The 23,845-nt window shown below is 43.5% G+C and overlaps 1 protein-coding gene across 1 annotated transcript in view; it reads left to right on the forward strand.

The window, feature by feature from the left end:
* The window catches only part of RHOJ (ras homolog family member J), a 62,355-nt gene extending 42,123 nt beyond the window's left edge, over positions 1-20,232 (forward strand). The window contains exons 3-6 of the mRNA XM_061998948.1: positions 3,913-3,971; positions 9,132-9,296; positions 10,557-10,652; positions 11,793-20,232. Coding sequence (XP_061854932.1) covers positions 3,913-3,971; positions 9,132-9,296; positions 10,557-10,652; positions 11,793-11,939 — 467 coding nt within the window. The 3' untranslated portion in view covers positions 11,940-20,232. The remainder of the gene's footprint in view (positions 1-3,912; positions 3,972-9,131; positions 9,297-10,556; positions 10,653-11,792) is intronic.
* The last annotated feature ends 3,613 nt before the right edge of the window (positions 20,233-23,845 follow it).

The following is a 23,845-nucleotide window of genomic DNA, read 5'->3' on the forward strand; positions in this document are numbered from 1 at the left end:
CCCACACAGTCACATTGCCTTTCTACTGTGGCCTTCAAGCAGGACAGTGTGTTTCAGAGCTCTGTGTTGAAGCCCATTAACAAAACACCCAGGGGCTCACAGACAAGCAACAAAGCCCTGCAGGTGAACCAAAATAGTGACCAAAACTTTAGCAAGCAATACCCAACTAATTTATGATCTAACATTTTAAAAGCAGTGTTTTACACATCCTGCACTGGGTTTAAAACCACCCAGTGAAAGGAGGAAAATGTCAGCCTCATCACATTGTCTGATGCAACCCAGACTGGAGCTGAATGAGAACCAGGACTGTGTGAGTATTCAGTCACATTTTACTGCAGCCCCCACCACACTTGGTGTTAAAGGCCATGCCATTTCAGTGCTTAATCAGTATATCAACATAGCCAGTAAATGGCAAGGAGAGTTTGTATTTATCTTGTGACTCCAAGACTGCTCATAAAGCCGAGTTCACAAGCCCATAAAGGAGCTTGATTTACCCAAATGACTGGGAAGGAATTCTACAGTGCCTTCCCATAGGCTTGGCCATTGAGAGAACAGGGTACATAAAAGTAAACTGAGATAAAGCCTAAAGTAAGGCCTACAAACCTAGCAGAGCAATCTCAGCTCATAAATACAACCTACCAAGTGGACACCCTGAATAGCCTTTAGCCTGACAAAGGCAGACTGATAAACTCTCACTATAAAAATACCTTGATGTTTTCACAGGCAAAAGCCATTTATTTTGACATCTGTTTTGCCTGTATGAACGTGTGGTGGGAATTTCAGCACCTATACATTAATCTAGACATTGCTGTTTGAAGAGCCAGTGATTTTTGTCAGTGTGAGCCATTTTGTCCCCACTGCATTCAGAGACAGGAATCCAAAGGCAGCAGTTTGCTTGTTGCTAAAGTTTAGCCAATAAGACAGTTTTGCTGGGGTAGTAGCCATAAACTTAGAGAGGTGATGTGGAGAGGAAGGATGTTTGCTGATGATGAGACAAAGTGGGATAATTGACAAGAAAGAAAATCTATAAATATCTATGGGGAATTAGAAGGATGGAACAATTGGTACCACACAAATTAGTGCAGGACCTTTAAGAGGCAGGATGCTATAAGGAGAACTAAATTGTGATATGCAAGCTGAGTAGACTCAGGGTGTGTTTTTCCAAAAGCCTTTGCATTTCTTAGCCCTTGTGTATGTGAAGAGCAATAGTAGGACAGCACCACCATCACCTGTATTCCCCCTCAGCATTTCCCAGAGGTCACAGAGTCAAACTGTACAAGGTGCCAAGAACTGTTCAACATGTGGCTCCATAGAGCTGTTGCAAAATATCCACCATGGACCACAGAACACAGACAATAGTTTAGGAGCTGTTGCAGCACGTCCTTCTGGCAAAGCCTCACATGCTGAAGACAGACTGGGTCTTTATCCAAGCAACTTACCTCCAAGCCATATTAACTAGGCAGCAATTTGTGTCTGCACCAGGACTTCCTACCAGTGTACCTCTGTCAGTCAGATGTCCCCAAGAGATGTGCCAGTAAAGCTTCAAGTTCTTCCAATACTGAAAACCTGAGCTGACCTTTGTAAGCAGGACCCAGCTCAGTTTGCCTGAGCTCAGGGTCAGCCAGCATGAGAGGTAGAGCTGGGTAACTGTGTCAGCACTGACATATGGCCAATACCTCTTCATATGCATCTGACACTTTAGATCACCTACACCTCTGTGCACCCTATGGCCACATACCTGTCCTAAGAGTATCTTCTTTTGGAGGTGCTCTGCAGACTCCATACCAATTTAACCAAGAACTGGCAGTGTAGCTGGTGTTCACACACAGTCTAAAACAAGTCCTACACACCACCTTAGCCAGCTCAGTTCTGCATGGCTAACCCATCACAGCTGAAAAATCACCTTCAGCTAGAGGGTACATCTTCCCACAGTTGGTCCTTGAGCAAAGTAAAATTAGCAGAACAGGTCTGGGTCTGTACCTCTTGGTACAAGGACAGATTGAAGGCTGGTCAAGGTTGCTACTGAAAAAAAAAGTCCCACACATACCTCCCAGCTGCTTCTGGTAAGCTGTGCAAGACCACTGATGACCCCCTCTGCTTCTAAGAGGGGAAGCTAACAAAAGCAAGTGTATTGTCAATAGACTTAAACAATTCACACTTCTACTGGGACATTTTGAGACTCCTTACTCTGCAAAAAGTTGAAAAACAAAGCTCTGGGGAGGTTTAATTCAAATGATTTTGTTCAAAACAGGTTGAAAATAAGGGGATGGGGCACCTACACTATCTCCATTGATACCCATCTCCCTACCCTGGTACCTCTTCCCTGGGCTTTTCCACCCACAATCATCTATGTTCAACCACTAGCCCCACTTTAAGTTCCTCTGGAAGCTGCGACTTTGTGTGAGTTATGTCCTGAACTGAGGAATGGAAGGAGAGCTCTTGGCCTCTTTCCCATCTCCTCTTTCTCCTGCACATCGTAAGACAACCCATCAGTGGGTGAGTGCAGCTCATCTTGCTCCCATCAAGAAGTCTGATCCTTGCTGAGACTGTACTTTCAGGATGTCAGGTTTGTTCAGTTTATATGCCAGCAAAAAAAACACCGTGTCACTGTGTAAGCAAGTAAAGCTGCTGAACAATCAGTCTGTCCAGTCACATGGACAGAGGCTTCAAGTCTAAGACATTTGCAAAAGGACACTTTCACAGAACAGGAGCTATTAACTTCTATAAACTGGTGGGTGCTTTTCTCCTGCAAAAGTCTAATCATTTTTTTTAAAACACCAGCCAGAACCTCTATGATGTTGTCAAGCCTTCTCTTGCCAAAAGTAACTATTAATCTTTCCCAGCCCTCATTAACTGCAAGGTGTGACCAGGTGATAGGCACCAGCCTTATCCCTCCACACCCCAGCTATAGCTCTATGTTCATTCCAGCCTTTTACCCTCATGCTTAAAAAATAAAGTGCTTGTCCATGGACTACAAGAATACCATTATTTTGAGCAACCTCTGTGATGAATGTTTAAAGTCTTCCTGTTGACTAATGGGAGGAACTGGATTGCTCTCTTTCTTTACAGGTGAGTAGTAATCATTTAAGCAGATTAGCTGTTTGACTAAATGTCATTAACACAGATCATACTCTTTGTATAAAATAACAGGGATTAGTGATCAGTTAATAACAGGGTTCATCCAAAGACAATGAGAAACATTTTCATCAGTGGGCTTAAAATGAAATTCAAAGTGAATTCTACTAAAGGAGTAAACAAGCCCAGTGTGATCAATAAACTAAGCCATGCTTTCCTTCATTTGCAACAGTCTGTTCAACATCCATGCAAATATTAGTGCTCCTCTTCCTCCTTGTCCTTTGAAGAATCCACCACTGAGCCTCATATATTCAGCACTGCCATTTGACCTGAAGTTGGACTGGCTGCTCCAGAGGCAGGGCACCTCCACTGAGACTCACTGAACTTCAACCACTGCCAAATGCTTTATCACTTCACTGCCCAGAAGAAATAAAATAATAGAAACTGTTCTCAGCAATCCACAACAAACCTGCCCCAGTGCTCATGGTGGGGAGGCAGGAATTTCATGCTTTCAAGTCCTAGCACCCCTTTGGGGTGAGCTGGTGGCTACAGAGACAGAAGCAAATGTCCCCTGGTCTCTGGATCCCTGATGGCAGGGTGTGCAGCTTATTGCTTGTGACTGTCCATGAAGAAACAAGAGCTTGGCATAAAGGATTTGCTTTTATTGTGACTTCAGGTTGCCTTCAGTTTGGGTTATGTGCTTGGTTTAGTATTTACACTATAAGACACATGCTGATGTGTTTAGCAGAAAGGTCTATTGGCATCAGTTTTTTAATTGGCATTAAAGTGAGGACACTTGCTTGTGCCTAAACAACATCTTTTGTTTCTCTCTTCCAGTAACTGTGACTGTGGGAGGACAACAACACTTGTTGGGACTGTATGACACTGCAGGGCAGGTAAGTTACTGCAAGACATTTCTCATTTTCCTTTCCCATGGTTGATTTGTTACTACCATAAACTGGGGTTTGCTGCTCGTGCTGTTGAGGGGGGCAGTAGCTTAAAGGTATTAACAATATCATGAGTTGGTCATGGTTGAACTGCTGACCTTCTCCTTTTTGTATTCTACATAGAGTTTTCATTCTAGTTCAGCAACACCACACACACAAATACACTCAATCCTAAGACTGAATTTCATCGTAGCGAGAACTTAAAGCCTCATAAGGCTGTTCAGCCTCCCAAATATCCACCTCCTACTTCATGTTTTGCATAAAGTCAGGATTTTCTTACATTTACCACATGTGGCACTGAAGATACAGAAAAGAATTCTCATGTCCAAGATCAGAAAATTAATGCAATACAGCAATAGCCTATTGATCATCAGCTATTGACTCTTTAAATGGTAACCCAGCCAGGCTGGCACCCATCCCAACATCCTTCTCCCAGGACAAGAGTGTCCATTACAGGAGAGCCTGTACTCCATATATAACGTTTTTACTGTTTCCACTGTCCACAGTCTGATGTAGTGTGCTTGTACTAAAAGTTTGTAGAACAGCTTTGGTCTATGGGCTGATTTGGAGAGGAGAACAGTATTTCTCACTGCCTTGCTTTGCCACTTGAAGGGCACAAGAAAGGAGAGGGGGAAAAAGTAGAAGGATCAACATATTTTCACACTGAAATTTGTACTTCCAGTAACTATTAGAATAAAGAAAGGACCACAGCCTACACAGAAACCTCACAGAAGATCAGCTGGTGAGAAGGCAGGGAGCAGGTCCCAGGTTCCTCCCAGCCGGGGAAGGTTGGAACCCACATCCACCAGCTCCTGCAGTCAGAGCTGGAACTGGAGGCAGCAGGAAAGGAGATTTGGAATCCTATGTCACTCAACCAGCAAACTGCCTTGGATGCAGGGGTTTGCTTTCAGAAGCATTTCTTGGCTGTGCTTTTTTTTTGGCTGTGACTGATTGCTATGAGGTGCATAAGCAATGTAGAAGGAGACCCTCACATCTGCATAGGACCACTTATTACAGAATATACTTTGCAGAAGTATTCTGAGTGGTCAAAAACCAATCAGGACAGACTGTCACTTCCAGAAGAATCTGCACTCAGCAGGACTGGAGCTTTGGGTTTTACTTCTTTTATTCCTATCACATGGTGTTACTTATAGCCCACCCATCCTTTCTATCCAAAGTCAGTCTCAAAATATGACCCAAGTCCTTGTCTCACATTGAATACATGGTCAGGTTTCTATTCTGTGCTCACAAACACAGAGCTCAGAGTGGGTCTGTCATGATCCAGCAGCACTATGAGCCTTTGCAAACAAGACTGGAGCTATATTCAGTTCTCCATCAGATTTTACTCAGTGCTTTAATATTTCTACATATCTTCTAGGGCTGAAAGTTCCACCTGCCACCAATTTCCTCAGCAACACATCCTGCCTCAGGAGGATAAATAAGAGAAGAAACAATCTGTCTTTGACCATCTTCACCCCCTCCATCCATCCATTCCTCCACAGCCATTTTGCCATCCCCTGCTTCAAATTATCCAGAGCTCCACCTGCCTCCAAGCACCATTTCTAACCCATCAGGCTCATTCCCCTTTCAGGCTTTGGTTCAGAGGACATGGTCATCTAGTGAAAACTCAGATCATTAGTCACTTCTAGAGGACTAGATCTTATCTCTGTGGAGGCTGAAAGGATGATGCTTCCTACATGCTCAAGCCCTAACCACAGATCATCTGGGTTGTTTCCTCCCTCCTTCTCCTTGTGTTGTGTGGCTTTCCAAAGGCATCGGTGTGAAGTCATAGCCAAAAATAACCCTTGACATTACAATGCTATAAAACATATGCTAATGAAATAACAATTGGAAAATGTACTCCTGCAGCAAGACCCTCTGTCAGCCTGAAGGGAAAGCTGGCAGAGACTTCAGATCTGGGGTATCTGGTTTTCTGCATCCCTGGCACAAACACTCCTAAGAGGGGGGGAAAAAAAGTGGGTTTTTTTTTAACCCCAGGCTGGACTCAAATGCAGAGTGCTTTACCAGGCTGACATGGCAGGGAGCATAGTGAGATCAGCATAGCAGCAATAGGGGGAAAAAAACAAACAAACGATTTTTGCTGTACTTTCTGGGCCCAAACACTGCAAGGCTCATGATGGCAGTGAGGAAGGAGCAATACCAGTAAATGTACCTCATCCCTGGCAAGTCACAGGCAGGTAACTCAGCAAGGCCAGTCCTGGCACTGACATTTCCATGCCAAGCCAGCAGCCAGGCAGTGTAACTGGGAAGCCTTACACTAGCTAAATAACACACAGCAAAATGCTCGCATGAGCTAGGGAAACAAATTAGTGATCAGTTACAGCCCAAGTCCATCAGGACTTGTGTCCGTTCCCAAATGCCACTGTCACTAGCTGCAGCACCTCTGCATATGCCCCATACTCATGCAGAGGTCCATTCCCCTTTTTGTAGTTGTTTGCACTGTTAATTTGCTTGACTTCAGCCACCTCTGAATGATTTTGTGTCCTGGTAGGAGATGAGACCTCTGCTACATGATGCATGGGTATCCTTCCTTATGGTTTATATAATACTCTGTGCTGCTAACCCAGACCAGGAATGATCCTTCTGAAACAGGATTTTCTAGGAGCTCTGAAAGAACAAGCAAAATGAAATTAAATGCACACTCCTGTAGCTGTCACTGCCAGGCAGAGCACTCGTGGCTTGTAGTTTGTAATGTTAATGGTACAGTAAGTTCCAGCCCCTCCAACTATGCACATCTGGAATATTGAAACTGGTTATATTTTGCCCATTTCCTTCCAAAAAATCCTAAACCATGATTCCTCGAGCTCTTGCTGCCACCACGTGGGTGTTTTAGGAGGCTGGTTTGCAGCAATTAAACTGAAAACACTGAAGATGCCTTTGCCAAGCAGCTGGTATCAACTTGTGTTGACCGTGGCATCATCTCAGAGAAATCATCAGGGCTGATGCTCTGAGCTGAAATAATATCCCATAATCAGTCAGGCATCAGACCAGGCCTCCCTCACCCACAGCATCCACATAAAACTCACTTGTCTCTATAAAGCAATTGTTCCTTTGCTTCCATTGTGTTGGCATCCACTTTGCCTCTTATTAACACCGCTGTGGAACCCGAGTGTCATCTCTGGAGCCTTGTATAAATCTCCTCTAAATAACTTGGCTTTGCTTCTTCATGGCCTATATCACTGACTTGGTCACCAATGTCCCTATTTTTCTTTCTTGCCATTCCTGGCAGGTGGAAGATCCACTTGCTTGGGCTGATGTGTGCAAACACTTCCATTTGTCATGTAAATCTTTCCTCAGATAAATACTTCCTAGGACACTGGAAACACATAGGTCAGTTAACAACACTCTAACTTTACCCTAAATACTGTGGCTGTGGGGCTAGAAGTGGCAACTAAGAATTTACTCCTCCTCTTGAAGTGAATTTGGAACAAGGAACATTCACAGTTAGACAAAACAAAACATCATGTTTGTTGTTTAGGATGTGCCTTTAAACTTCTCTTTTGAGATAGAGCCAAAATTGGCCTCATGCTTCCTTTCAAAATAAATAATTGAGGTTTTCTCTTCAGAAAAGGTTGGAGAAGATTGTTTTTACATAATCAATTAGTATCTTTCAGAAGCTAGTGACAATTCAGAAATAGTCTGGGTCATCCTATCACTGCATACTCAGTGAAAAAGACTTCAGAAAGAAGATATAGCAGTCCTGGCTCATATTTAATCCCTCTCATTTGATGATCCAACCAAAGCAAGACTGAATTAAGACATCATCTAATCTGGGCACAGAGATAACAGTCCTGCATCAGTTTCTCTGGCAAGATAGACAGAAGATGCATTGCTCCTGCCCCTAAACAGGGATTTTCCCTACCTCAGGTAACTGTTCTCAAGTCTGAGCAACAGCACCTGAGTCTCTCTTTTGGGTTTCCCTTCTCTTTAAGTTATTAACTTTTTCAGTTTCTGCAAAGCAGAACTCCACTATCTGAAGCTGCAGACAATTGTAATTTAAAAAGCATATTGCAGAGATTTCAGGTTTGTCCAAGAACTAAAGCCCTAGGTCTCAGTCAATCTTGACAAAAACAGGGATTACAATTTTCTACACCTCAACTTTATGTTCCCTTCCCCCTTTTTTGCTGTTGAGGGGTGCAGAACTGTCTTTGAAATAGATCTGTGCCCTCTAAAAGCTTATGTTTCATTGTATGGAAGTTTTCTAACAGGTTTCATTGAAAAGTAGCCACCAGATACAGCCACACACACTCACACTATCAGAAAGAGCCAAACTGTCCCTTATCCATGACTTACAAAACCTCTGCTTGCTCTCAACACCTCAAGCCTGAAAACAGACCCAAATTCTTCCATGGAACTCAATTACCAAAGCCAGCTCACAACATTACACAGTCATGCTTCAAGCTGCTTGAGTATTCACCCTCTTCACAAGTAGACAATAGAGAAAACATCTTCTCCCAGGCCAGGGCCTGTAGAAACACTAAATCACCCCCAGTGATTTCTTCAGCCAGTGGAGGCTGGATTTGATCTGCTTTGTGCTTTCAAGATGAGCGTCTCCTGCTGATATATTGCTGCATAGCATACATGATAAATAGTGCAGAGACCCTATTTGTTGTATATGGTCACGTCTGTAATGACCATTGGGGAATAGAAAGCCCAGAATATTAACAGAAAAGTCCCTAGAGATGTTTTATCAGCAGCAAATATTAGCTAGCAGTGAGAGTCAAATATTACTTCCCAGGATGGTATCACGTTGCTAGAGGGCTGAGACTGCAACACACAGCCTCAATATAATACCACCAGTGACAGCTGCTGTGTAGCACCACTCTCTGCACCAGCATCACCACAGATAATGCACACACAAACAAATGTCAGCTCTTTTGGGTAAGGATGCTGACAAAACTGCAGCCCTGGCCCAGGAGGAGCAATTTTCCCCTCAGCAGCTCCCTAGCAGTTATTAATGTGTATTAATAAGCACATTAATAAAAAAGCATGAAGGGATAGTGTTTATCTGTTCTTCAAGAGCTAACTGCACCATCATCTCCAGTTATCTCCCATCTCGCAGCACACTCTCTGCTTTCCCTCTGACAGGAGGACTACAACCAGCTGAGACCCCTCTCCTACCCCAACACGGATGTGTTCCTGATCTGCTTCTCTGTGGTGAACCCTGCCTCATACCACAATGTACAGGAGGAGTGGGTGCCTGAGCTGAAGGTCTGCATGCCCAACGTGCCCTATGTCCTCATAGGAACCCAGGTAATGCTCCTCCAGGACACCACCAGCCACACCAGGGAGCTTCAGAGCAAGGAAGCTCCTTCTCCACTCCATGGGTGGCTGGAGGCTGAGCTCTGGGGAAAGGTGACATGCAGCCAGACTTTCCCATTAGAGGAAAACTCAGGGATTGGGAATAGAAGTAACCATGCAAATGTCCCATCATACTAGTCATGGCTGGCAAAACTCATCCCATCTTTTTACCCAAATATCTGTTAATATAGCAACAAGACATAAATACCTATAGGGAGAAAAGATTTCTGACAGGACTTTAGTGAGGGGAGAAAAAACAATACCCAAAGTCTGTTGTTAGAAGCAGAAGCTAAACTTCAAACTACATTTTAAGAACGGGGATAATTAACCAAATGACTGAGTTAAGAGACACGGGAAGGAAATAGCCTCTCTCATGCTTTACATCAACACTGCAATCAGTGACTCACCATCCTGCTTGTGTTTTAGTGGATGTCAGACTAAACAATCAAACCACTTCATTTTTGCCTTAGAAATCTATAAATTAAAGTACCTTAAATATGAGTTTGCTCTGAGGATGCAGGATGGATAGAGATTATGAGAAGCAGGGAATACGAGCCTGGAAAATGCCCAAATACTGGAGAGTAACTAAGCCAAGTTAGTGAAACAGATCAAACTGTGGTCAAAACCAACATCTTCATGCCATAGGAAAGTCCAATCACTCAAACACTGGCTTTGTTTCTCACACAGGAATAATTTAAACCACCCATTTTAAAATAAAAATACTACACTTTGAATCACACACTCTGAAAATGGATGAGTTTAAAAGTGCCAGAATGCTTCACTTTGATGTTCTCCATGGAAATAAAGGATTTGGTTTCAAGTCTGTCAGACTGAGCTGCATCTGTCTGACCTATCAGGGTGGTTTTTGGGTGATGCAGTGCAGGGTCAGGTCACAGCAGCCTCCCCTTCCAATGCAACTCAGGCTTCCACCAACACCTTCCAAGCTGCATTGTGAGAGCCATAGAGAACCACATCTTTACTGCAATTGTCTGAGCTGTGGCCCAATAACTCACCAGTGAGAACTAATTCATGCTAAACAAAAAAGGGGGGAAAAGAAAAGGAAAATACATACACAATTCATTCCTGAATTAACATCTGAGGCCAGCTTCCCTTATGCAAGGACACAACTGCAGGTTTGTAAAGCTATGAGTGTCTGTCTTGAGAATTACAGCAAGGTGGTACTAAGAACAGAGTTTGTGTCTTTTCCATTAGATTGATCTCCGAGACGATCCTAAGACTTTGGCTCGGCTGCTTTACATGAAGGAGAAACCACTCACCTACGAGCATGGAGTGAAGCTAGCAAAGGAGGTAAATGCTTTTACTCAGGTCCCATGAAAACAATTCATCCCAATTTTCCACTGGGTTTGTTTCATTCAAGGTGAATTCCTCCAGGATGCACTGGTTGGTTCCAGGGGCTGGACTCAGAAACAGGTGTCTCCTGAGTCTGCTGTTTTGTTGTGATATCCAGCTAAGTATTAAGCAAAGGTGCCCAGGGCAGCAAGTGACAGATGGGCAGCAAAACAGGTTTTCCTGTCTACAATACCTAAGCAAAGCATTTCTTGATCAAGCATCTACCAGGTGGGGCTTGTAGAATACCCCCTGTCTGCAGTCATCTCCATGCAAACTCATTCCTATCCCTTACAAAAACACAGACATTAATTCTCACTTACCTGGTACACTTCAAGCAGGAGTGAAGGCTCTCGTAATGTTTCTGTGCTATTGCACTCTTCTCCTGGAAAGGCAGAGGGAATAAAAGCTCTCCTCAAGCCCTTAAATGGAGGCATCTCAACCCCAGCTGTTTCTGCCTTATATCCTGCAGGTGTTGTTAGAGGCTCTTGGCCCTCAAAGGTCAGCAAGAGCAATCACTAACAGAGTGAGTTGAATAAGCAACAAGGTTGTTGAATAAGCTGAAGCTGCTTTCCCAGGCCACAGTGTGTGTCTGTGTCACACCAGTCAGGAGACTCCCATCTCAAGGTGATGCTTCCCAGAAACCAACTAGAAGCCCTTCCACAAGTAGCAGCTCCCCAGCATTGCAGGAAGCAGGACACTAGCAGGACAGATGAGGGGAAAGAAGCTAAGTGTATTAAGGGGTTCAGCTAATGACCCGGAATGCCCTTAAACCACCCCAGCTGCACAGGCAGGAGGTCAAGCTGCTAGGCCAGAACTCTTTGGAGTGTCATGCAGGGAATTCCTACTCCCCATCAACCACTTGTGATGAAATACAGGTGTTGATGCTCCTCCCTACTCACTCACCCAGGATGGTCGCCTGAGCTTGTCCCTTGATCTCACAGGCTGCTAGACACAAAATAGAGCAAGGATCTGACCTCCTTTCTGAAGGTCTGGGCTTCCCTCCATGGCTGGACACGTGTGCATGTAGAATGATGCTGGAACAGAGTCTCTTTGTCTCTCCCAAGAGTGGATACTCATGTTTTCTCTCTTCTCCTCCAGATTGGAGCACAATGCTATCTGGAGTGCTCAGCCCTCACACAGAAAGGCCTTAAGACTGTCTTTGATGAAGCAATCCTGACCATTTTCCACCCCAAGAAGAGAAAGAAGCGCTGTGCAAAGTGCCACTGCTGCTGCACCCTTGTGTGAAGTCACTTGGAAAGAAAAGAGAGTTGAGTTCCACGAAATCAAGCAGGTTAGAAGGGCAATGAAGGTCACATGCAACTGAAATGGGGAACGTGACCAGAAAAGGGTCCTTCTTGCCCAAACAGGAGCCCTCAGTTCTGTGAAACCTCCAAGCTGTATCACACTAGGCCAGCTCCTGTCTATGTGTTTTCCTAACCCTCCAGAGCCACACGCAGTCTGTTCCCACTACTGCCAACAGAAACCAGGATGTCTGCTCCTGCTTGACTCCTCACCTTAGGAATAAGGTCCAGGTGCTGTGTGGGGAAAAAAACTCCAAAAACCAAAGAACTAAAGGTTGCAAAACAAACATGAGAAACTCTATTTGTGGCCTTAAGCAAGAACTGATCAAAATTAGGGTTTTGCAGTACTTAGGAATTGAATCTGAATTGACTGAAAGCACGTGGAGATCTGTAGAAATCCAATATGTAAGATATACACTATAGGTAGGCTGTACTTTTAAATTACTTTTCTTTTATAAGACTCACTATTTCAGGATACACTTCAGTTTGTTCAAACCACGTGGAAGCAAAGGTGGTGTGATTCCAGTTTGTTTTCACTTCATGGTGAAACTTCACAATGTCAGTATGTTGCTGCATCCAAATAATCAAAATGGATCAACATTTACCTCCAGACTTAAGGAATGTTCTTACAACAACAACAACAACAACAACAAATGCAAAGAACTATGTTTTACCAGGAGAATGTTCAGACTGAGCCACGCTTCCATAAGCTGGGAAAGGAAGAACAGAGTTGTAGCATCAATGTACTGAAACAAATTCTGCCACCAAAGAATATCGCCCTAGATGTGAAATAGCTGCGTGGAACAATCCCTCTTCCAAACTGAGAACATGAACAAGACACATTGCCATGGCAACTGAAAATTTACCCTGAGGATGAGCTGCATTTCTACATCTCACCTGGCAGACAAAAACAGCAAAGACCAAAAAGCCAGAGGTCACACTGACTTCAGGTGCTTTAAAGTGACTCAGTTGCCTTAAGATTTTTTTTTTTAATGGAATATCTCATGTAAAAAACTCATCAAAGTAGGGTTGTAAACATGCTGATTTATTGTAGTCTCATTCCTCCCATTCTTTGCTTCCTTCATTGCTCCTGTTCTTCTATCTTCATTATTGTGATGGCTGTTAAAGTTGCAGCATAGCTGCAGCCCTCAGGAATGAACTATCACAGGAGTTACAGGTGATGGGCTGCAGCTGACAGCACAGTGATGGGAAGTCCAGACCTTAAGGGAAGGGAAGCTGCCTGTTATCTCTCTTTGAAGAAAGCATGCCTTTTCACTAAAGCCTCTCCAGGGAGCCTGTAGTTTTGCACATCACAGCAGCAGACAACTCAGAGGTGAACGGGAAGGGAGTCTTGTTACTTGCATCTGCCTTCAGGTACCCTGGCAATGCCACGAGACTCTTGTTATGGATTTCATTCCCCAAGCAGGAAATCACAGTGCCAGCAAATAGAGATTTGAAGACCTTGGATGTCACTCCTTGCAAAAGCAGGGTCTGTAGCCAGTGTTTCCAGAAGTGCCAGCAGTGAGCAGGTAATAACAGTGCACCCTCCCAGCCCAGGGACATGTGCCCTCCTGCATCCTGCTCCAGGGTCTGCCAGCCCACTCCTCTGCACAAGCCCAGCAGCATCGCTGAGCACAACCATGTAATCAGGAAAACTCTCATTATCAGTAGTGAATTACAGGGCTGGTGTCATTTGGAGCAATTTGTGATGTCAGCAGGATTGTAGGAAATGCACCCATGGCACAGAGACTGGAACAAGCGTGATGCAGTGCCCAGCCTTGAAGTCCTTGAGGATTAGGGATCCAAATTCCTCCTTCAGCACAAATTCAGTTTACCTTGGACACCTACAGAAACCAGCTCTGACACTCCGAAAGGTTTTGATGTAGAAATAGCCAGTTCTCTCTGAAAAACAGTGAACAAATTGGAGGCAAACACCCTGTTGCTGTTACACAGACAGCTTTCACTCACCCTCTCTTTCCTGCTGCACGCAAGCACGAATGGAAACAAATTCATGCTAAATCAAAGACAGACAAAAGAAAGATTTCCTCACTGCTGGCATCCTTTGTGCATATTTCATATTTGGTGTTATTAAGTCCCAGCCATTTGCTTCAGCTGGACTGGTTAATAAAGCACAGCTCAGAGCAAGGACAGAGCTGAAGCCCAACAAAGGAGTTCATGTCATGCCACAGAAGCTGTGTTGCCTTCCCCAGGCAAAACAGTGAGTATCTGCACAGCTGGGATGCTGGCAAGCAGCTGAGCTATAATGTGTACAGAGATATTAAGAGACATTGATGAAAGCTAGGAGTGGATTAGATAAATAAATATGCAGGTAAGCTTTTGTTGGCTTACAACCTGACTAGAAGTCCACTGAAATCAAACCAAGAAAAGCTTTCAACAGATTTCAGAGAAAATTGGAGCTTCAACTGTGATGCCATTTACTTCAGTGGAAACAAAATGGGATGATTACTTTGTTTCAGTTCATGTAGACTGCTACCCTGTATACAAGACTGGTTAAAGTAAGTGAAGTCTGTTTCAGCCGAAGTGCAATGTGAACACTCAGGTTGGAGCTGCCAGGTATTCTTAAAGCTTCACAAAATATGGAAGAAATAGAAATCCAGACTGACAGCTGAGCTTACCAGGAAATAAGGAGCATGCTGGAGAAGTGCAATATAGCATTGCTGGCACGTAGCAGAGAAACAAAAGCAAATGGTCTTTCTGCGTGCTACTGAGTATCAGGGGTGTCTGTTAATACTAAGGGGATGGTATAGAATAGGCATATAAAATCAAAAACCAAATAGCAAGCTGTAACTGCAGTGATTTGAGGAAGATTTACTCAAAAACGTATGGTGATGTAGAAGCTAAAATGCTACTGTCCTAACATATTAAGCTGCAGCACCCTGCAGAGATCATTGCATAACAGCAGAAACAGATAGAAAAGCACTAAAATACACACCAAAAAACCCCCTCAATGTTAAGACTAACCAGGGGTTTATTAGCACTTACAGAACCAAGCATACAAAGTTTTTCAGGCAGTAAAATTTCAAGTTTTTCAAGCCAGTTGTGACCAAAACTTGACATCTGGGATCTGTATGGGAGGAAGAGTGATCACAACCCACTGAGAAATGGCCTCTGCACTTCATATGGTTTTGACTTCTCTTCTAACCAAAAAAATATGTTAATGCCAGTCCCATAAACTTTATTATGTGTACATAAACATAGGTTATGTACACACACTTATCCACACAATGTGGCACCTACCCAAGGATCTGCCCTGTTACACTATTACTTTGGGGAGGCCAACTGGCTTTTGAAAGGGATTGTAGTCAGATATAAGGAGACTCATTGACTATCTGGCAAGTCATACCTAATACCTTTTCTAAACATCAGCAGATGATGTGTGAACAGCCAGCAAAGCCTATTTTCAGAGGTATCAAAACACCAGACACAGCACAAGCACAACAGGTATAAACTTTGAGTTATTTTCAAGGACCATTAGTAACAAGAAAAGAAAATCAATAAAGAGTTACCAGGTGAAAGGAGATGGGTTTTCTGACTGAAAGATGAGCCTGAAATCAGACCCCGATTTCACCTTCAAAGGAATACGATTAGGAGTCATAAAGACTATAAACCATCCCAGGAACCTATTTGACAATGTCCTCTTAATGCAACTGATGTCAAAACCTTTCCTGATAGAGCTGCCTTTGGTAATAGTCTGGTATCATTTCAAAAGCACTCACAACTTACAAGAAATCTGCTAAACCCTGTAAAACCCATCTCCTTTGGCCTCTTCTAAAACCTTAATATTCTACCAGGAGTTGTTAACCTGAAGTTGTAGTTTCAGAGTTCCCAAAGGGTTTTCATGCCAACTCCTGCAAGGAGAGTAGAGACACAGCAGGTAGTAGAGAAATCTCAGGACATTTGTGATATTAGTTATTATCACGTGAAAACAATCTATAGATGCCTCTGCCCCTCAGAGTGCTGCTGAACACCAGGCCAATGGAAATGGGGCAATCTAGTGCTACGTCACCACTTCCAGCATGACATGAAGAGGTCCCACAAAGACTTACATAGTTTGTCTTGTGCCTCCAAGAGCTCAGAAAAGTTGGGCAGAATGAAGAAACAAGGCTCTAATACCACACAAGTCCATCCAGGAACATTTGTTCAAGAGTATAAGCCCCATGTGCTTATATCCTCCAGAGGAGCAGGGAGCAATTCTCAAGATGAGCTCTTCCCAATTGTCCTATGTTCTGTGTCCTATGTGCCAAATGCTCCCAGATCTTCCCTCTCTGCCCAGTAAATCATACACTATAATAATACAGTAAGATGCAACTTATGAAGAACAGCCAACTGCAAACTCTTGCCTTATGTTGTCTTGAACTGGACATGATGTAAAGCTTTCCCTCGACTTCTACACGCTCTGGTCCTGATGTAAATCTTGCTGAACTGCAGAAATCCCTCTAAGTCCAGCAAGGCAATCAAAACAATTATTTCAGCAGCTGCCATGGATATTTCTCATGGTTTTTGTCTTCCAAAGCACGGCTCCAGTTCAAAATAAATACACAATTAAATGTAGCATTGGTTCTTAATAAGCAATAAAGTTACTCCAAATACTCTTATTAAGGAGCTAGATTTTGGCAGTCTTCCTTATATTGAAGAGTATCTTACTCCACAAGGAACTATCTCAAACTTCCTCACCTCTCATCCAGCCCCAATGATGGAGACTGAATGTGGTCATTGCTGAGCTGCCTTTGTAGCTACCATATGACAAAACCTCTTCCAGATGCTCTAGTGTTGGTGGCCTGCATTCCAAAAGGAGTGATTTTCCTATTGCCCACCCACTGTGCAAATTCACCAGGTGTTCCACCATGCTCAGCACCACAATGTCTGCTATCTCAAAGGAAGCATGGTAGAAAAGAACCAGTGAGTTGGGAGAGAAGATAAGCCTTGGACATACTGCTCCACAAACCACAAAGGACTCCCAGAGAATCAATGGCTGCAATATAGATGTAAGCAAGTGGGAAAATCACCGTAGCAAACCAAGAGCAACAGGGAACAAATATTTCAGTGAATGTTGACAGAGGTGCATGTCATGGACTTCACTTCTCATTGACAGGAAGCTGTAAAACCTTCACCCAAGATACTGTCCCAAGACTCCAAAGACCCAATTTGAGAACCCTTTACAGGAGCTTGGAAAAGGTTGCAGAAGTTCTTGCAAACAATTTCTCGTGCTACCTCTCCTCATCGCACCCAACCTCCTACATATACAGTTATATGTGTCTCACAGATGTATTTTAATCATGCAAGCTGCCACATCCTTACAAAAATGTCCCTTCAATTTGGACATGAAAGATGACCATTTGCTTACCCTTCATGACTTTTTCTGTGGCTTTTTTCCCAGATGACAGAGCAATTACCTCTTGATTCACCACACTGAAATTTCATCTGGATTAAAAGTACATCACAATGGCATCAATCTGTCTTGAGCCAGGCTTGTTTAAAAGCACTTATCTCTTCTCCAGCAAACCAATCAACATATACTCAAGTTGGCCCAGGGACCATTTGTTTAATAGACAGGTAGAATGCAGGAATCTGTCTGCATGCGCCTTTGTCTCTGTACGTTCCTTTTCCCTTAAGAGGATTCACGTGGCTTATCTTATATCCTACATTTAAGACAAGAAAAGAAAAGAGAGAGAAACAAATCTGGAAATAACAGAACATTTTGGTGGCTGACAACTCTACAGGACTGGAGGAGCATCTGCTGTGACAGGAGGTGAGCGTGGAGCGACCTACGTCAGAAAACTTCCAGACACGTTTGAGCTCTACGTAAAAATGAAGACAAATGTCTACCATGAATGTTTATTTTCCTCTGACTGAATAAAGGCCCTCTGAAAACAGGAAAGAGCCTCCCACTGATTTCAATAGTGGCTTGTGATCCCAGCTGTTTTCACCTGTGAAAACAAAACATGAATAGAAATACGTTTGCATCAAAAATTGGGACAAAAAGACCAGTTAGAAGTAATGAATGCAAGACAATGGCACCTACACTTCTGCATTGGGGGACAACTGAAAAATCAGAGCTCAGAGACACAATTAGTCAGTTTCATTTTAAAGCTTAATATTTTTTTTAAGATGAAAGAGGATGCCCATAACTAGAATGAAAAAAATCTTCACATTCTCTTTTCTTTGTTTCAGTTAAAGCTTTCAGCAACATGTGAATAAGAATCTGTTTTTCCTGGGCAGTTCCAGGAACCCCACCAGAACAGCAAAAAGAGTTTAGAACCCTGTTGCAAGAGGAAAATGATCTCACAAATCCACGTGTCACAAAGCACCTCACAAACATCACATCAGTTGCTGCCATTGGTGAAAAATCCCTGTAACTTGGAAAATACGTTAACAATGACTTTGAGCACAATCCTCACTCCCTTCCAGAGCATGCAGATCATAACACAGTGTTTGGCTGCTTCTTCTCACTATAATTTTAGGGTGGGATTGTCAAAGATGCTGCAAGTTGGCTTCATTCCAATTCTTGCAGAGACAATGGAAAATTTCAACGGGGTCCACACATGACTAATGTGGAAAGCATTTCAGAGGCTCTACGTTTCCTCCTTTTCTGCCCTTTATTATGCCTGACCAAGCTTTGAGCACACAGATACACTGAGACAGGTCCAAGAATCTTTTATACCTTTTGGCTGCTGGTTGTGGTCTCCTGAAAGAAGTCAGGCATCTGGAGACTTTGCTGATCTGATCTTTAGCTTGAGCTTTAGAAGCTGGGTTTGTAACTCCTCGTTTCAACGAGATGAAAATTATTATATTAAGGGTGTAATATTCAAGACAAATATGTATCTTTGTTGAATTGGAAACTACACTCATTGCTGTCATTTAATTTCATCTTATCCCATTCAGGATGCCAGATTTAATTTTGCATTTGGTTTTGCTAACGATCAGTTTGAGCTCTCACCGACACCAGCTCTGCTGAATTTTGACTTTGATCAGAAGTTAATGAATTCAGAGCAAATTGTTGTCACCATTCTACAGTTTCAAGACCTTCCAATACACAACAGCTATTTGTACTGATAACATGTAGAAATTTTTGTCTGATGTCTGTCAAAGAAGTTTGTGTGTAAGCCATATCCATAGTGTGACTGTCATATCGTCTCTTCCATCGCTTTTCCCTAAAACAGGCAGCTGCTCCAACTGCATTACTGAACTGCACTGCCAGTGTGGAGTAAAGGAGCCCAAACTTTCCCCAAACTTGTAAATATTAATCCATTAATCAGCAATAACATAAAGCTGTGTGAGAGGGGAAAGACACGGTCAGAGTCTTCTTCACTCACAAGCAGAAGTGACCTTAGATGGTAAGTCCAGGTTGCCAGGTGGGAAATGCCACAGAGCAAAGCAGAGCACGGTATCCATGCTGGAATGAGCCTGGCAGAAAGGCTTGGAGGTGCCTTTGTGGAGTCACACTGGGATACCTGAGGCTCAGCAGCACCTTGAGACCGGGAGGGCTTCACAGAAGGCTGCAGAGAGGAGCGGGGAGATGGATCTAAACTGTCCTCAAGTGCAAGGATAACTGAATCCAGTTTTACCTGTAATGATGTTGATGCACTGGCCAAATACAAGCATTTCACTTCAAAGAGATTCTCTGCTCCCCTGAGAACACAAGAAGAATATATCTTTCCTTTCTTTTTGCATAGTACTTCAGCAATACTTAAAAGTAACAGTGCAACGAGTTATTCTGATTGAATTTGTGAAGCAGATATAATGACCTCAGCACAAATCAGGACCTAACACATCATCAGTCAGTTCTTAGCAAGTTAAGTAAAAGAGTCATCTACTTGAAGTGAGAAACTGATATTTTCTCTCTTAAAAGTTGCTATGTGCAATATGGCTGGAGTGTGGGACTGGTCAAACCAAAGGATGGGAACTAAAACGTTATGTCTGATTTTTGAGTGGCATATCTTTTTTTTCAGAGACTAGACAAATCTACATAACTCATGTCAAAGCAATAAAGTTTGAAATCAAGGAAATTAGTTCTTCCTGCAATTTAGTTTTGCATAGTTTAAAAATCATGTAAACAGCATTAGTTTCCTATTTACAGCACATGATTCTGTACTCTTTTGCTTGTCCTCTCTTAAACATTGTAATTACTGTATATGGTAACTGCACATTAATACCACTTAATGTACATAGTTTATTTTAACAAAATAAATGTATTACTAAGTGTTTTGACAGCACCATTTTGAGACTGTGTGGTGCTGTGTTTATTTTCCCAGATACTAATCACATCTGCCTTTCAGGACATTTCAGGTAGGCAAGACACACTCTAACATATAGGACTGCTATTGGCTGGTCCTGCAAGCATCTGCACCTTCCACTGTCACCTGCAGCATCCCAGGAGGTGATACCACAGAGGTTGGCTCATCTCAGGCATGTCCCTCTTGGGAAACTGCTGCTTTAGTTCTTCAAATTAAGGAGGCAAATCCCATCATTCCTGAACAACATCCCTAATACTGATGGGGTTAAAGCAAGTTTCACCAGAGAAAGGCTCTTTCTGTGTTCTTGCAGCTTGTGAATCTCAGCAGGCTTAAGCAGCTCCTGCCCAGGACACTCACTTACAGAGTGAAGGCAAAGGGTACAAGATCTATTCCTAATAAAAAGGCACCGCAGCCCAAATCCCTGGCTGCTCTAAGTGGATACATCCCCAGAGGAGCCAGGACAAATCAAGAAGGCACAGCATGTGGCCTGGGATACATTTGATTTGCTTGTCCTTGGAGGAAGCTGGTATTAGTCACCAGGCTTGCCCAGGAAGCAGCAGCGTGGAGGACCTGAGCATCTGGGGTTTAACAAAAAGGTACCAAATGCATCCTCCAGAGCAGAAACTACTGCCTGATGAAGCTGGGAGCAGATAGCCCTGATATTTTCACACTTCCCTGAGCATCTGCAGCTGGTTACCGTCACTGGCAGGATATTGGGTGAGGCAGCCCTTTGCTCCAACCCAGGGCAGTGGTTCCTATGTTTTCATGTGAGTACAATGAAAGCAGAAGGGAGCTGCCTGATCTGTCCCTCAAAAAGAAATCCAATCAGGTCAGGAAACACATGTCTGGGGACGTTTCCTGCACACCCTCTCACTGTGACTCAGGTTTGAAGATGGGGTAAGATACACAAGTTTCTGACATAGTCAGTCTTTCTGGACACACCAGCTGCAGTATGGGAATGAAGGGAGCTGAACTTGAAGGCTCAGTGAACTTCTCTAACCACCATACAATAGGAAAGTATTGTGAAAAATCAAAGCACTGCATGATTGTGACTTTTGCTGTTCATGTTGAAAGAGCAACAACAAACCTGAGAAACTGAGTCGTGTGTAGGATACAGACATGGCTCATCACAAGGGAACTTACAGCCTGTACAATCCAAAACACACCGTAGAGGACAAAAATCAGCTGTATCACCAGTTCCAGTGTCCAGAGGGAAACTGAGGCCCCTCCTCAGCTGGTATGTTTATGGCCAAGCCAAGAGCAAAGTACTGTTCCCAGGATGCAGAGCCATGCCTGCTCCTATCTGTACTTTTTCCTTCCTGACCAGGCAGATGCAGCCACCTCCCTTCTTACAGAAAACCTTTTACTGCAGGAGGTACTTCAAGCTAGGGATGCAGAGCTGTGAATTGTTCCACACTAAGGCTTTGCAAAAGCAGCTTCTCTCTCATTCCCTGCTTTGCAAGTACAGTTCTCCCAGGAAAGTCGAGTTCCCCTTAGATATGGAGAGCAAAACTTCCTTTCCTTGCTTTTAGGTAGTGAAAATCATGCTAGATTAAATGTGCAGTGGCATTGACACTTTTGAGAGGTCTGTGTTGCAGTTTGTGAGGATTTTTGTCTGGTGCTGGTGGTCAGTGTCCAGGTGAAGGGGATAACCAATGTGCTGCAAAGAAAAAGTGTTTTTATGGGAGGCATTATGTAAGGTATAACAGCCTTTGTGACAAACATGCCTTGCAAACTGATGCACCAAAGACAGAAGGGCTGTTTAACTGCTTTGGACAGATGGGATGGTGAGTTTTACGTCTGTGGCTTTAAAGAGCATTGAAATGCCACCGAAGAGACGAAGGTGGCCTGGGAAGGGACTTTGCATGGGCTATGTTGACTGCCTGCAAGTTCTGAGCAGGACATACCACCCCAGCTGCAGCATGAAGGATGTGAAAGCCAATAGACCTGGTCACAAATGTCAACATTGGTGGGAATTTACAGAATGCAGACCTGGTACTGTAATAACTCCTGGGGGAAAAAATGCCCCAGACTTGCATGTACCAGCAGCAGGAATGAAGCTGGCTACCTGAAAGTCACCATCATGTGCCCACTGATGGGAACTCAGCAGAGATGGGTGAAGAAGGATGTGCACCAGTCAAATGGTTTGGTGAGCTCTGCTGGTAGCTGTACTTTTGTCACCCACAGCAAATCCACAGCATCCCCATTCATTTTTGCTCCACTCCTTAAAAGCCCATCTAGAAGTGCTAGCTGGTTTCACTCAGTACATCCTTCCCACTCTTCCTCTCCCACCCCTCTCCCAGGCTGTGACTGCATCAGTCAAACCCCCCTTCACGCCCTGCAGTGTTTTCTTCTGCAAACACTGAGGCTTCTACTGTCACAGCATTTCTGGGTACAGCCTATATTTCCTGTTGGCTGCAGAGGAAGGAAGTTTACCACTTTCTAACTCTACTGCTAACCCTAAAACAGTAGCACAGCCAGACTCAAAGAGAGAAACACAGCTAAGGAAATGACTTCACATACACATCAAGGAAATATTTTGTGGGTGTTCACAGCTCTGGCAAAGAGTTTGTAGGAGCTTATCCATGTTCTTCTTGAGAATACACATAAATAAAGAGGAACACATTGCTTAAAATTGCTTTCCTACTACAATTTTGAGGTTTATTAAGGACACAAAATAATTTGCAGGTTTCCCATGATAGTTGTGATGCCAGTTAGAAGAGGAACGAGATGAGAGAGATTATGAGATGCAATTTGAAACAAAACACAACAACTTTTTAAAGGGCAGCTAAACTCTCCATCGGCACAAAACTGCTCCTGCTGCTGCTTGCCACAACAGTCTCTGTTCAGAATTACAGAGAACAGAGTGATAAAATCACCTCCTTCCTACTCCACCAAAAAGAACTGTAAAAGAACAGCTTTTACAGTTCCATAGACAAAAAAAAATGTCAGTAGCTAATAAATTACAAGTTAAATTAAATCTGTCTCAGAGAGGACAGGACACTTGGAGAAGTTTCAACCATTCATCTGTGGAAATGGAGGCAACTGCATCCAGAAGACAAGACATTTAAATGGGGAAAGGCAGCTGCGGATATTACTTTCAGCAGCAATTCTCTCCTAATGGCTATCTGAGAAGGTGTCTTTGTTTTGTAACCTCCCCTGAGTCTCTTCCTTTGGGCAAATCTTCCTACTTTCACATAATGTCCCATTTTGTTCAGGGGAGAAATGAGTTGATGACCATGGCTCCGTCCTCCTACAGTTGGAAACCAGAGGACAAAGGTACTTACGTGTCTGTGCTCACTGCGGGGCTGTTGAGGCAGCTCCCAGGTGTCCCCTACTTCATAAACAGTGGGTCTGAGGAGATATGAAACATCCTCTGGCATGTCTGCTTTCTTTCCTGTCCTGGGCTTCCCTCATCCACATTACTGGCCCCTCCACATCTTTCCTGTGAGCATGTGTGGCTGCTCTGAGCTCAGTGTGCATCTCAGAGGAGCAGGTCACCACGGGGCTGAGCAGCGCAGGGAAGTGTTGGAACATTTTTTGTAGCCCATTCTTTCCCATCACCTCAGCCAAGGCCTCGCTGAAACCATGAATG

Source organism: Colius striatus, chromosome 6 (genome assembly GCF_028858725.1).
Source record: "Colius striatus isolate bColStr4 chromosome 6, bColStr4.1.hap1, whole genome shotgun sequence".
NCBI classification, from domain to species: Eukaryota; Metazoa; Chordata; class Aves; order Coliiformes; family Coliidae; genus Colius; species Colius striatus.